Source organism: Ranitomeya imitator, chromosome 2, assembly GCF_032444005.1.
Source record: "Ranitomeya imitator isolate aRanImi1 chromosome 2, aRanImi1.pri, whole genome shotgun sequence".
NCBI lineage: Eukaryota > Metazoa > Chordata > Amphibia > Anura > Dendrobatidae > Ranitomeya > Ranitomeya imitator.
In genome coordinates, this window is record NC_091283.1 from 587042867 (window position 1) to 587058376 (window position 15510).

The 15510-nt window shown below is 45.4% G+C and overlaps 1 protein-coding gene across 2 annotated transcripts in view; it reads right to left on the reverse strand.

The window, feature by feature from the left end:
• Positions 1-3665: 3665 nt before the first annotated feature.
• The window catches only part of RPN2 (ribophorin II), a 69913-nt gene continuing 58068 nt past the window's right edge, over positions 3666-15510 (reverse strand). For both annotated transcript variants that reach the window (XM_069752289.1, XM_069752288.1), the window contains exons 12-17: positions 7373-7567; positions 7149-7235; positions 6061-6156; positions 5823-5898; positions 5610-5739; positions 3666-4107 (exon numbers count right to left, since the gene is read on the reverse strand). In XM_069752289.1, coding sequence (XP_069608390.1) covers positions 4095-4107; positions 5610-5739; positions 5823-5898; positions 6061-6156; positions 7149-7235; positions 7373-7567 — 597 coding nt within the window. In that variant the 3' untranslated portion in view covers positions 3666-4094. The remainder of the gene's footprint in view (positions 4108-5609; positions 5740-5822; positions 5899-6060; positions 6157-7148; positions 7236-7372; positions 7568-15510) is intronic.

Genomic DNA, 15510 nt, shown 5'->3' on the forward strand with positions numbered 1-15510 from the left:
AAACTTGTCCCGCAAAAAACAAGCCTTCAAATGACCAGACTGACGGAAAAATAAAAAAAAAATATGGTTTTATGGAGAAGGGGAGCAATAAAAAAAAAGCCTCAAAAATGGAAAAATCCAAGGTGTTGAAGAAGTTAATGTGGGAGCCATATCTCTTCCAGGACTCTTGTTCTTCTTTCATGTCAGGGGTCAGACATGGCAAAACTGAATACAGCAAGAAGAGAAACGGTAGTTATACTGCATCAGCAAGGTCTCTCCCAGGAAAAGATTTCAAAGCAGACTGCAGTTTCAGGATGTGCTGTTCAAGCACTAAGAAATGGGCAAGGGGTGGGGAGCGATACAATATTGAGTGTCTGCAAGCTAAACAGACGTCTCCCTGACTGAAATGCAAATATCTTCCAGCATTTAGCACTGAGCACACCATGAACCTGCACCAAATCCCAAACTACCGTATATACTCGAGTATAAGCCGACCCGAGTATAAGCCAACCCCCCTAATTTTGCCACAAAAAACTGGGAAAATTTATTGACTCGAGTATAAGCCTAGGGTGGAAAATGCAGCAGCTACCGGAGAATTTCAAAAATAAAAATAGATGCTCCATACCGTTCATTATTGCCTCATAAGCTCCATATAAAGCTGTGCCATATATATAATGCTCTGCACCGTTCATTATGGCCCCATAGATGTTCCATATAAAGCTGTGCCCCACATATAATGCTCTGCACCGTTCATTATTGCCCCATAGCTGTACCATATAGTGCTCTGCACCGTTCATTATTGTCCCATAGCTGTGCCATATAGTGCTCTGCACCGTTCATTATTGCCCCATAGCTGTGCCATATAGTGCTCTGCTCCGTTCATTATTGCCCCATAGCTGTGCCATATAGTGCTCTGCACCGTTCATTATTGCCCCATAGCTGTGCCATATAGTGCTCTGCACCTTTCATTATTGCCCCATAGATGTACCATAGAAAGCTGTGCCATTGCTGCTGCTGCAATAAAAAAATGCCATACTCGCCTCTCTTGCTTGCAGCTCCTCAGCGTCCCATCTCGGCGTCTCTCCGCACTGACTGATCAGGCAGAGGGCGGCGCGCACACTATACGTCATCGCGCCCTCTGACCTGAACAGTCACTGCAAGAGGACGCGAAGACAGAGCGGCGCCCGGCGGGTGGAACACGGACAGGTGAATATGTAATATTTACCTGCTCCCGGCGTCCCGCACCTTCCCCCGGACAGCTGGTCTTCGGTGCTGCAGCCTCTTCCTCTATCAGCGGTCACCGTTACTGCTCATTAGAGAAATGAATATGCGGCTCCACCCCTATGGGAGTGGAGTCCATATTCATTACTTTAATGAGCGGTCCCACGTGACCGCTGAACAGGGGAAGAGCTGCGGCACCCGGAGACCGTGGGACGGGCAGGGACAGCGCCAGGAGCCCCGGAAGCAGGTAAGTATGCCTCAGCGCCCTCTCCCCCTCACCCGCCGACCGTGACTCGAGTATAAGCCGAGAGGGGCACTTTCAGCCCAAAAATTTGGGCTGAAAATCTCAGCTTATACTCGAGTATATATGGTACATTGGCTGAAATGACCTCCCCAAACTTGCAAGGCACCTCCACTATGCTTCACCGTTGCCTGCAGATACTCTTATACCGATCCCTAGCTTTTCAGCCACGTTCTGTTAAAGCCCAATATTTTATATTTGGTCTCTGACAAGTTCCTACAAAAAGCTGTGTACACACATCTAGAATAACTGATGTTTTTATTGTGTTTTTTTATAGACTAAGAGTGATCACACCAAATATGGATTTGATTTATCTTTTGTTCATTCACTGCATTTTGTTAATTTCTAAAAATTATTACTTCTATTTTTCAAAACATTCTTACTTTGTAGCATTTTTTCCACACCAGTCAAACTCTCCTACTGTACTGTGCATATAATGTACAGTATATACTCGTGTATGAGCTGACCCAAGTGTAAGCTGAGGCACCCGATTTTGACATGAAAAACTGGAAACACAAACACTTATTGACTCGAGTATAAGCCAAGTTATGCATTGTCCCCCTCATCACTATCCTGGAATCCACGTTCCTCTTCTCCATCCTTGTATGCATGGTTCCTCATCCTTTTCCCTGTATGCATGGCTCCTCATCCCTATCCTTGTCTGCATGGCTCCTCATCCCTATCCTTGTCTGCATGGCTCCTCATCCCTATCCTTGTCTGCATGGCTCCTCATCCCCATTCTTGTATGCGTGACTACTTATCCCTATCTTGTCTGCATGGCTCCTAATCCCTATCCTTGTCTGCATGGCTCCTCATCCCTATCCTTGTCTGCATGGCTCCTCATCCCTATCCTTGTCTGCATGGCTCCTCATCCCCATTCTTGTATGCTTGACTACTTATCCCTATCCTTGTCTGCATGGCTCCTCATCCCTATCCTTGTCTGCATGGCTCCTCATCCCCATTCTTGTATGCGTGACTACTTATCCCTATCCTTGTATGCATGGCTCCTTATACCCACTCTTGTATGCATGACTCCTTAACCCCATCCTTGTATGCATGGCTCCTCATCCCCATTCTTGTATGCGTGACTACTTATCCCTATATGCATGGCTCCTTATACCCACTCTTGTATACATGACTCCTTAACCCCATCCTTGTATGCATGGCTCCTGATCCCCATACTTGTATGCATGGCTCATCATCCCCATCCTTGTATGCATGGCTCCTCATCCCCATTTTTGTATGCGTGACTACTTATCCCTATCCCTGTATGCATGGCTCCTTAACCCCATCCTTGTATGCATGGCTCCTGATCCCCATCCTTGTATGCATGGCTCCTCATCCCTATCCTCGTATGCATGGCTCCTCATCCCCATCCTTGTATGCATGGTTACTTATCTCCATCCTTGTATGCATGGCCTCCTCACCCTATCCTGGTATGCATGGCCTCCTCATCCCTATCCTTGCATGCATGGCTCCTGATCCCCATCCTTGTATGCAGGGCTCCTCATCCCTATCCTGGTATGCATGGCCCCCATGAGAAAAGCATTACTAAAAAAACAAAAAAAATCCTACTTCCCTTCCCTGCAGCATTACTAAAAAACAAAAAAAAAATCCTACTTCCCTTCCCTGCACGCCCTCGCTGCATCTTGTTACGGTGCTCACAGCTCCAGCGGCCGGGCGAACAAGTGTATCATTAAGGTAATGATTATTCACTCCACTCCTCGCCTAGGGGAGTGGATAGAGGTGAATATTCATAACTCTTAAGTAGCTCACACCCATGATCGCCTGCTGGAAGCTGGCTGCTGCGGCTGACATTATGCGAACACTATAAAAACAAATGAATATTCACTGCCAGTGCAGTGAATTATCCATTTCACTTTAGCAGCAGGAACAGGAGTTAGCCACAGCTGCCGGCTTCTGCCTCCTGTGACCCGCTGCTCCGCCTCCCTCGCCGATTTCTAGGACAATGACTCGAGTATAAGCTAAGGAGAGGGGCCGTTTTCAGCACACAAAAAATGTGCTGAAAAACTTAGCTTCTACTTGAGTATATACGGTATGTATATATTATAACTTGTGTATTTTCTTTGAAAGTCATTTTTTTTTTTTACAAACTTGATTTCTTTTTTTTGTTTAACTTTTAAGGTAATACAAAACAAAACAGTCCCGTTCACCTTCCATTTTATTATCAACAAGGGAAGAAGTTTTCAAAAGTCCCATTTCATCTTCTTCCAATTTCATTCTTCACATTGCCCCCCAAAAAAAACATGCTGCCAATCCCCACGCCACCCAAAATCTTGGTTGTCTTTCAATGCGTGAAAATGCCCAGGCAAAATCTTGCCAACAGCTAGTTCACTGCCTGCACGTGGCAGAAAGATGTCAGTGTACGAAACATCTGGAATGGGTATCACAGTGGTTTCAATGAAGAGCGGCAAGGGCAGCTGAGGGCCGTCACACAACAATCAGTGCAGAGGAAACATTCTGGGCACATAAAAAAAATAAAATAAAAATGGACTGCAATTTTTGAACGTGCACAGATGAATTGACACTGGCATCTTAGGTTGTTTTAACTTTTTATAAACCTTGTCGCACTTCACTTTTCTGATCTGTTGAAACAAAGATGATACTTGTTACACACTACACACAGTTCCACAAAAGGACAGTCACATTATATATTACATAAACATTCAATCACATTCCATAAAGGTGGTCATAAGGAGCGAGACCATACATACCTGTTCACGTTTGTATGAGAAAAGGCTTGGTTCCAATAATTTGTTAAGTATGCTTACTATCTCCCCTCGCTGACTACATTCAATATATTATAGCAGTCTAGCACTTGAACTCATCATCAATTAAATATTGCCCCAACCACAGACAGCATGAAATCTCAACCAAAAGATTTAAAAAAAAAAAAAAAACACACACACAAAAAAAAAACCAACAAAAAAAAACAACAACTCAAACGTTGTTAAAGATATTTTTGAAACTTCCCCAAAAGGATGGGTATACAATTCAATCAAGCCAACCAGACAGGAAAAAGCCTCGCAGCAGAATCTTCTAGTATCAGATCGTCGTCTCATATACCTGCCTTAGTACACAGTCATTTGGTGTAAAATGGACACAATGAATTAGGAGGCACAGACCTGTTAATGAGACGCTTAAACCTAAAAAGGAGCAAATTTTGGTTCAGATCACCATTCTGGAGAAGAGTCGGTGATAAATTCTTCCCATATGTTCTCTGAAAGGTAAGATGTGTCCCTCTGTAAAACAGGGGGCATTGTTGGGATTTCATGCTGCCCATGGTTAAGGCATCAAAAAACTGATGTCACGATTCCTCTTGAATTTATTTTTTTTTAAAGAAAACCTAATGTTAACGTACCAACGTTGTTCTGTATTAGTTTGTACATGAACATATTTTCTTCCTTAATAGGAACAATATATTAAATGGATTCACATCGATATTACACACAAGTAAAGGCTCAGCCGGAAAAGCCGATGAAGCACGTTAGGACAGGATAGTGAGGTGGCTCTTTAGTGGAGCAAGATGCACACAGTCCATTCATTGCACGTGAGAGGATTAAAGCCACACACAGAGGGAGTACACCTCTTATGAGTGGAAATTCATTTCCTATGCAATGGCAACAAACACATGACAGCAAGTGGTTAGTCATAAGTGTGGACACGAGGCGCGGGTTTTATGATATGGAGTAAGGTTGGCATGCATGTTGGGCAGGTATTAAAATGATTTGGTAAGGCAGCCTTACTTCATGGGACGCCCCCAGATTACCGAAGTGTTCTATACTTTGCCAACCTACTGCTCTGTTCAGCTGCAGTCCTGAGAGAAAGGAGGAAGGAGACAGAAGCAGAGGAAGAGAAGGTAAAAGCCTGGGAGTCACGGAGATGGCTCTCAGTAAAGACAAGATTACGGCAGAGAAGGCAGATTATAAAGGAACACATTTCCTAGATCTGAAATACTCCTGGACACATACAAGAATTGGAAAGTGCTAAGTGTAAGTATATAAGGCACCTAAGAGCAGCCATTTTGGTTTGATTTAAGCAACCTGGTTCCATCTGAAAGTAAAGACGATTACAATGATTATTTTACCTTTTGACTGCTTTATGGGCGAGCATGCGGTTTCCAGCCAGGAAAGTGACAATTCCCAGTAGGGCCAAATATTTCAATGTCTGGAACATGTTCAGTTGAGTCCAGTAGACGTACATCAGGCCCAACATAGCTAGAAAACATAATACAATTATGTAGGAAATGACACGCCTTCTTTATTTAGAACATATGGCAAGTAACCATGTGGAAACATACCGGCGTGTCCCAGATGGAAGATCAGCGTGCTTGGAGAGAAGCTGAAGTTGGAAATATTCACACCAATCTTTACCCACTGGGAAAAAAAAATTATCTCTTATTACATGACATCAAAGAAATGTTTTGTGTGCGCCACTTGGAAGTTGAGGCATGCTACTATAAATATTCATAAATGTCAGTTTCTTCAACGTTTAAGCAGTGTGGAAGAAAAAGTAATAGAATTAGTATTGTAACTTACAAGAATAAAAAGCAGGAGCAATGGTGCCAGGACCAAGGCGGTGAAAGTATTTGACACAACAGTAGGTGGCCTCTTCTCGGGCTCCCGGAATAAGTGCTGCACATACAAACATGTACATTAGACAAGTCATACATACAGACAAAATATATCTAGCAACTCACGCTAGCACTGGAAGACTACAAAGAGCAATCGGAAAGAGGACACTGATCTGCAGTGAAGGCAAGTAGGACATCATTTCCAAATCTTTTCGTGGGAACAATTTCTTTCTCCCATGATTAAAGGAGTATGCAAACCATAGTAAGAAGTAACATTGCGCTATTGAGTGATCGTCAGCAGCGCTGTGCAAGAGTAGAGAATGAAGAGGTTCAGCAATCATAATGTTAAGGCCTATCTTAGTCTTATGTCATAAATGATCGGTTGAGAATAACCTTTTAACAGAAACATCAAGTGGATCAAGTTAGTCGGGATGATTTGTAAAGTAGCCATCCGCTTGGCAAATGATTATAAACTACATTCTGTGATTCTAGCAGGGGTGCCCATGAAGTGAGGAATTTTATCTGCTGTGATCAGTATGCAATTTCATATTCAGTTTCTCATTATTGACCAAGTTATCTTGATAAATGCATTTTCCATGAAATATCCAGAAAGTTAACAGACAAGTTTTCTCCAACAATGTAAACCCATTTGGGTATCTGCGCACAATCAGTAAATGCTGCAGGTTGGACGCTGCACACTTGTGCAGCGTCCAAACCACAGCATCCAGGTGTTAGAGCATAGTGGATGGGATTTCAAGCAATCCCATGTCCACTATGCATCCACAGACACCCACGGATCACATGAGGAGACGGACCTGCGACACCTATTTCCAGACGGCAGCATGTCTATTTCTCTCATGGAGACGCAAGAGAAATTTCACCAATAGAATGTACTGAATCCGCATGGTTCAGTGAACACATGAGGATTCACCTGCGTTCAATAGATGGCAGCGCTTTGAAGGCAGCGAACATGCTCTGCATCCAAAGCGCTGCCAGTTACGGATTGTCTACACATACACTTTGACTTCAGTCATATGCCATTAATCCAGTTACCTGAATGTCTGGTTTGGGGGTGAATAGGTTCTTGCTTTGAACAGCAGTTGGGGCGTCTTCTTCAGGGAATTTAATGACTACATCAGCCTAAACCAGGATTTAAAAAAATAAATAAATAAAAAACTATCCTTGCGCGCTAAAAGCCATTTTAGCCACAAGCTTTTTATTGCTAGACATACAAGGCTATAGCTAATAACTATCTTATAACAGTGCCTACACCATACCATATTCCACAGAATGGGATTCTCCAGAGTGGCATCGCCTACAATTAAGTACAGCGTGTAAGTGCCGGACGCAGAGTCAAACTCTGACTTCCTCTCAGATGGATCAAGCTCAAATCTATATGTGCCCTTATTGTCAGGCTCCGCAACAAACACCACTTCTTGGCTAGTCTTCTGGTTATGAAGGCGAACAAATGTCTGGGAATCAAGCAAAAAATAAGTTAACATTTACCAAAATGCAATCTGAAATTAGTTGTAAAGATTTCCAGTAACATATGGTGGCTTGGTCTTTGATTTAGAGTATTAGCAGGTTAAAGAGGCTCACCTAACAGGGCTGTTTCAGACAATAATGGCATTCACCATAAAATAGATCTTCACTTTATAATATATTGTGATTTACTCTTACTACTACCCCTAGCAGTGTATGAATACATTGAAAACGGAGTATGTCTGACACTACCCAATCAGTCACTGCCTCTGACTGTAGGCACCCTACTGCTAAGGAGCGGCTTCCTATCTCCGATTTGTCAATGCATTTACACACTCACAGGGGGAACAGCACATTGCTAGTCATGAGAGCCAGAGGTCCGCTTTCACAGCACTGAAGACTTAAAAACTATAACCTACACTTAAGAATATCAGATTTAGGGGGCCCAAGACCCTCTCCGATCAACTGCTATTAAAAGGTGTATTCCTATCTTCAAGATTGTATCCCAATATGTAGTAGCTGTAATATTATTAGCAAACACCTCCAAATAGTAATGTAGTATAGTTCTGTTGATTTGCTATGTTACGTACCTCATGTACTGCATTGCAGGACCTTAGGTATCCATGGTTACAGCCACTTAAATAGTGACAGTTACACAGCTCTTTGTGGTCGGAAACATGGATACCTTAGCTACTGCAATAGCCTCCATGAGGCAAGTGACATAGCAAATCAGAAGAACTATACTACATTTCTAATTGGAGGTATTTGCTAATATTATCACACCTACTACATACTGGTATAGAATCGTGGAGATGAGGACACCCTAAGCAGAAATCTGCAGATACATTGAATGTAACTGTGCAGAATCACCTCATTTGCTGTGGCTGCTATATGATATAGTTTTCCCACTTTCTTTTGGTACATTATATTTTAGCAGGATCTAACAAACCATTTATGTCAAAGAGTAGATTGCCATCACCTACCTCTGTGAATTTGCAGCCATGCTTTAACTTCCACCTGTGTAACCAGGCATTGGACAACTGAAAGAGTACGGGTGCACACCAAAACTGAGAATTCAAACAGTGTCCAAAAAGAGAAAAAAAGGTGGCACTCATCCTCCCAATTAAGCGAGTCCTTTATTCAGTCCTTTTAAACTGTTACAGCGGGAGAGAAGTGGAAAACTTTTCTGGGCAATGGCCGTTTGGCACTAACTGCGCTTCAGCGGGTCCTATGTTGGCAGGAAGTGACGAGGCATCCTATTATAGTGAAAGGAGCGCCCCACAGGTGATTCTAACAGAAATTAGTTTAGAACAATAGGTCACTCCTCCCGACAGAGCAGAAGAACAAACTGATAAGGAGCCACAAACCTACATTAAAAATAATTATACAAAAACATACAGACTAATCTAAAAACAAGAATGTATACAATAGCCCTTTTACAAAAATACCGTCATGTCAGTGTTATCATTGAGTCCAGAGGGACCCAGCACCCGTGGGTGCAGAATCCATCAGGACTCCTTTGGACAGTAACCTATGGAGAGCGCCTCCTTGTGGAGGCAAGTGAAGTTGTTCCAACCCCGCAAATGTCAATAAGTCTGGATTCCCTGCGTGTCTTTCCTGCATGTGTTCAATCAGTCGCCTGGAACCTTTTCCAGTAATTATAGATCTGGAATGCTCCAGAAAACTGACAGAGGGTGGATAGTTTTACCAATATAAAGGAAACTGCAGGGACAAAAGATGACATGTACCACAGAACATGATCTGCACAAGATGAAAGCCTGAACTTGGTGAGTAGAGTTGAGCGACCTTGACCTTTTTAGAGTCGAGCCGGGTTTCGCGAAACCCGACTATCTCAAAAGTCGGGTCGAGTGAAATCGGCCGATTATGACGTAAAGTCGGGATCGACCGAAACACGAAACCCAATGCAAGTCAATGGGGCAGCATAGTCGGCAGTGAGTGGGGGCCAGGAAAACACCTAGAGTGCCCATTTTAATGTCAAAACCATCCATTCTTCTTAATGAAGCTTGTCAAGCGTAATTTACCTTATAATAATTGGAAGGCATTTGAAATTGGGGTCATTTGGCTAAAGTTGTGGTGGGTAGGGCTGGTTCAAGTAATTAGTGGGCCCAGGAAATCTGGACCACGTCACGGCAGTGGAGCAGGGAGAGGTAAGTATTTCAACTTTGCAAGTGCTGTGAACCTGAGCAAGCAGGGGGGGCCCACTCGTTGGCATTGGCACTGGCACAGGGCCCCTCAAAGTACAGCCTCCCACCGGCAGCAACACTTTTGCGTACTATGAGAGGCCCTGTGCCAGTGACGTCGCCAACTAGTATTCCTCCCCCCACCTGATGAAGGAACCTGCACTTTCATCTGCACCTTCCTCTTTGTCCCCGTGTAAGGTGGTATGGTATGCGGGAAGAGCAACCTGACTTTCAGCAGGGTCACAATGTTGTTGTGTAGCGTGCACGGGGAATGTTGCGTTATGGGTCAATGTACCAGCAGACTCATCTATCACTGGCTGGGCAATGGGCAGGATGAGGAGGAAACACAGATATAGGCCCAAATAATAAAGTGGGCTAAATGCAGTTCAAAATTGGTAACACAGGAATAACCAGGGGGCATTGCAGTGGAGGACAACTGGAATGAGAGGCTGACACAGAGAGTAGGCCCAAATCAGTAAGTAGTCGAAATGCAGTTCAAAATTGGCAACCGTAGTAAACAGGCGGCACAGCTTTGTTCAGTGGAGGAGAACAGCAAGGAGTGGCAGACACCAATAGTAGGCCCCAACCCAACTAGTAGGCCAAATGCAGTCTAACATTAACAACTACTTAACGAGCGCCTGAAAACGGAATTTCAGGACAGGAAACCAGGAGAACAGCAAGGAGCGGCAGACACTGTTAGTAGGCCCCAAACCAACTAGTACGCCAAATGCAGTTGTTCCATTTAACCACAATTTAACGAGAGCCTGAAGATAGAAGCTCAGGAAAGGCAACCTGGAGAACACCTTGGAGTGGAACACACCATCTCTCTCCACCCCATACCCATTTTGTAGGCCTAATGCTGTGTAGTTTTCTACAACTACTAAACGAGAGTCGGAAGACCGAAGCAATGGCAAGGCAACCTGGGGAACACCTTGGAGTGTAACACACCATCTCTCTCCACCCCATACCCATTTTGTAGGCCTAATGCAGTGTAGTTTTCTACAACTACTAAACGAGAGTCGGAAGACCGAAGCAATGGCAAGGCAACCTGGGGAACACCTTGGAGTGTAACACACCATCTCTCTCCACCCCATACCCATTTTGTAGGCCTAATGCAGCCTACTTTCCGACAACTACTAAACGAGAGCATGAAGATCGAAGCTCAGGAAAGGCAACCTGGGGAACACCTTGGAGTGTAACAAACCCTCTCTCTACACCACGGAAGGGCTGATTCTTAGGAAGGAAGGCTGTCGGAAAGAAGCAGGGCGCGTCCGAGGGTGATTATATTCTTATTAGGTATATACTCACCCTCGGACGCGCCCTGCTTCTTTATTTGTAATGAATGTTTATTTGCAATGTGGTTTTGACTTACTCTATTTTTTTGGTAAATAATGATTTTATTATTTTCATTGTTTTGCATCTTCTTGGCAATAATATAAAGAAGACGCGACAGGACAACACTCGGTGGATGCCATATCTGTGTTTTAAATTGAAAAAAACTTTCAGTTAACTACTTGCAGGAGAAAGTTATTGTAGCTGGTGGCCATTTTTAGTACTGTACCAGATTTTTGTTGTATGTGTTTGTTTTTAATGTTAAAATGTCTGCATTTGATATCTCTCCAGTATTTTCTTTTTTATAAGCAAAATACTTATTTTTATATTTTCTGATGTTGGTTCAAGGGGTCCCCGGGCAGCAGTAGACAGGTCAGTGGAGGCCTAGTGGAAGGAGGGACCGCAGACAGGCTTCGAAGCCCTAACATAATAAATTGGGCTGGCTGTAGGCAATTTAAAATTGGTTCCAGGGGAACCCGGGCAGCAGTAGACAGGTCAGTGGAGGCCTAGTGGAAGGAGGGACCGCAGACAGGCTTCGAAGCCCTAACATAATAAATTGGGCTGGCTGTAGGCAATTTAAAATTGGTTCCAGGGGAACCCGGGCAGCAGTAGACAGGTCAGTGGAGGCCTAGTGGAAGGAGGGACCGCAGACAGGCTTCGAAGCCCTAACATAATAAATTGGGCTGGCTGTAGGCAATTTAAAATTGGTTCCAGGGGAACCCGGGCAGCAGTAGACAGGTCAGTGGAGGCCTAGTGGAAGGAGGGACCGCAGACAGGCTTCGAAGCCCTAACATAATAAATTGGGCTGGCTGTAGGCAATTTAAAATTGGTTTCAGGGGAACCCGGGCAGCAGTAGACAGGTCAGTGGAGGCCTAGTGGAAGGAGGGACCGCAGACAGGCTTTGAAGCCCTAACATAATAAATTGGCCTGGCTGTAGGCAATTTACAATTGGTTCCAGGGGAACACGGGCGGCAGTAGACAGGTCAGTGGAGGCCTAGTGGAAGGAGGGACCGCAGACAGGCTTCGAAGCCCTAACATAATAAATTGGGCTGGCTGTAGGCAATTTAAAATTGGTTCCAGGGGAACCCGGGCAGCAGTAGACAGGTCAGTGGAGGCCTAGTGGAAGGAGGGACCGCAGACAGGCTTCGAAGCCCTAACATAATAAATTGGGCTGGCTGTAGGCAATTTAAAATTGGTTCCAGGGGAACCCGGGCAGCAGTAGACAGGTCAGTGGAGGCCTAGTGGAAGGAGGGACCGCAGACAGGCTTCGAAGCCCTAACATAATAAATTGGGCTGGCTGTAGGCAATTTAAAATTGGTTCCAGGGGAACCCGGGCAGCAGTAGACAGGTCAGTGGAGGCCTAGTGGAAGGAGTGACCGCAGACAGGCTTCGAAGGCCTAACATAAGAAAAATGTCAATACAATGGTATTGACAGTGCCAGGCATTGAAGGATGTCAGCGCATAGACTAAACATTGGTGGAGCTGTGAGAGAAAATTTTGCAAGTGGTAGAGCACTGTTTGACCTGGGGGGGGGGTGGACTGTCTTGTGGCCGGCGGTACAGGCCCAGGGCCCCTCATATTACAACGGTGTGTCTGACGTTGGGTGCGCACCACCACCGCCAGACACTTTATTGTACTATGAGGGACCTAGTGGCAGTGCCGTCGACCAAAAGCGGGCACACCCACCTCTTCAGACAAACAGTACTCTCACGGGTGCTGGCGCCAAGTGGCGATACCACGGCCCCGTGTGGGGACTTTGGCCATTTAGGGAGGTGTTAACATGTCGGATGCTGGACAATCAGGTGCTGCAAATTACGAGATTGGAAAAGTCGTTCAGAATAGTCCACAGGCAAGACCTTTACATAGGAAAGCTAGGTGTCAGCCGGGCAAGGTGGGGCAAAAGATTTCGAAATCCAGTTGTGGTTAATTTTAATGAAGGTTAGATCATCTACATTTTGGGTAGCCAGACGAGTCCTTTTTTCTGTTAGTATTGAACCTGCAGCACTGAATACTCTTTCTGATAGGACACTAGCTGCCGGGCAAGCAAGCTCCTGCAATGCATATTCTGCCAATTCTGGCCAGGTGTCTAATTTTGATGCCCAGTAATCAAATGGGAATGACGGTTGAGGGAGAACGTCGATAAGGGATGAAAAATAGTTAGTAACCATACTGGACAAATGTTGTCTCCTGTCACTTTGAATTGATGCTGCAGTACCTGTCCTGTCTGCGGTCATAGCAAAATCACTCCACAACCTGGTCAGAAAACCCCTCTGGCCAACGACACTTCTGATTTCTGCCCCTCTAACACCTCTGGTCTGCTGGCCCCTGCAGCTCGTGTTAGAACGATCACGGGCGCTGTGTGCAGGGAATGCCAGAAGCAAACGGTCAACAAGAGTTGATTGTTTGGTTGCGAATATTAGTTCCAAGTTCTCATGTGGCATTATATTTTGCAATTTGCCTTTATAGCGAGGATCAAGGAGGCAGGCCAACCAGTAATCGTCATCGTTCATCATTTTTGTTATGCGTGTGTCCCTTTTGAGGATACGTAAGGCATAATCCGCCATGTGGGCCAAAGTTCCAGTTCTCAAATCTGTGGTTGTGCTTGGTTGAGGGGCAGTTTCAGGCAAATCCACGTCACTTGTGTCCCTCCAAAAACCAGAACCCGGCCTTGCCGCGCCAACAATTTCCACTGGCCCCGGAAAAGCTTCCTCATTAAAAATATAATCATCCCCATCATCCTCCTCCTCCTCTTCGCCCGCTACCTCGTCCTGTACACTGCCCTGGCCAGACAATGGCTGACTGTCATCAAGGCTTTCCTCTTCCTCAGCTGCAGACGCCTGATCCTTTATGTGCGTCAAACTTTGCATCAGCAGACGCATTAGGGGGATGCTCATGCTTATTATGGCGTTGTCTGCACTAACCAGCCGTGTGCATTCCTCAAAACACTGAAGGACTTGACACATGTCTTGAATCTTCGACCACTGCACACCTGACAACTCCATGTCTGCCATCCTACTGCCTGCCCGTGTATGTGTATCCTCCCACAAAAACATAACAGCCCGCCTCTGTTCACACAGTCTCTGAAGCATGTGCAGTGTTGAGTTCCACCTTGTTGCAACGTCTATGATTAGGCGATGCTGGGGAAGGTTCAAAGAACGCTGATAGGTCTGCATACGGCTGGAGTGTACGGGCGAACGGCGGATATGTGAGCAAAGTCTACGCACTTTGAGGAGCAGGTCGGATAACCCCGGATAACTTTTCAGGAAGCACTTCACCACCAGGTTTAAGGTGTGAGCCAGGCAAGGAATGTGTTTAAGTACTTCCTTTTTCTAACCATAGTCTCATGTAGGGTGAGCTGGACTGGAGAGCTGGAGATCGTGGAACTAGCGGGGGTGCCGGTGGACATGGCAGACAGAGACGGTGGGAGATGGTATTGTTGCCGCCGGTGCCCTAGATGCAGTGTTTCCTACTACGAAACTGGTGATTCCCTGACCCTGACTTCTTTGGCCTGGCAAAGAAACCTGCACAGATACTGCAGGTGGTGCAGAAAATGGTGGCCCTACACTGCCGGAAGGGATGTTGCGTTGATGACTAGCTTCATTGGCTGAGGGTGCTACAACCTTAAGGGACGTTTGGTAGTTAGTCCAAGCTTGCAAATGCATGGTGGTTAAATGTCTTTGCATGCAACTTGTATTGAGACTTTTCAGATTCTGTCCTCTGCTTAAGGTAGTTGAACATTTTTGACAGATGACTTTGCGCTGATCAATTGGATGTTGTTTAAAAAAATGCCAGACTGCACTCTTTCTAGCATCGGATACCTTTTCAGGCATTGCAGACTGAGCTTTAACCGGATGGCCACGCTGTCCTCCAACAGGTTTTGACTTTGCCACGCGTTTTGGGCAAGATACGGGCCCGGCAGATGGAACCTGTTGCGATGTTGATGCCTGCTGCGGCCCCTCCTCCTCCGCTTCAGAACTGCTGCCGCCTGCACCCTGTTCCCCAATGGCTGCCAATCGGTGTCAAGAACTGGGTCATCTATTACCTCTTCTTGTAGCTCGTGTGCAACTTCGTCTGTGTCACCTTGTCGGTCGGTGGTATAGCGTTCGTGATGGGGCAACATAGTCTCATCAGGGTCTGATTCTTGATCAGCACCCTGCGAGGGCAATGTTGTGGTCTGAGTCAAAGGACCAGCATAGTAGTCTGGCTGTGGCTGTGCATCAGTGCACTCCATGTCAGATTCAACTTGTAATGGGCATGGACTGTTAACTGCTTCACTTTCTAAGCCAGGGACGGTATGTGTAAAGAGCTCCATGGAGTAACCCGTTGTGTCGCCTGCTGCATTCTTCTCTGTTGTTGTTTTTGCTGAAGAGGACAAGGAAGCGACTTGTCCCTGACCGTGA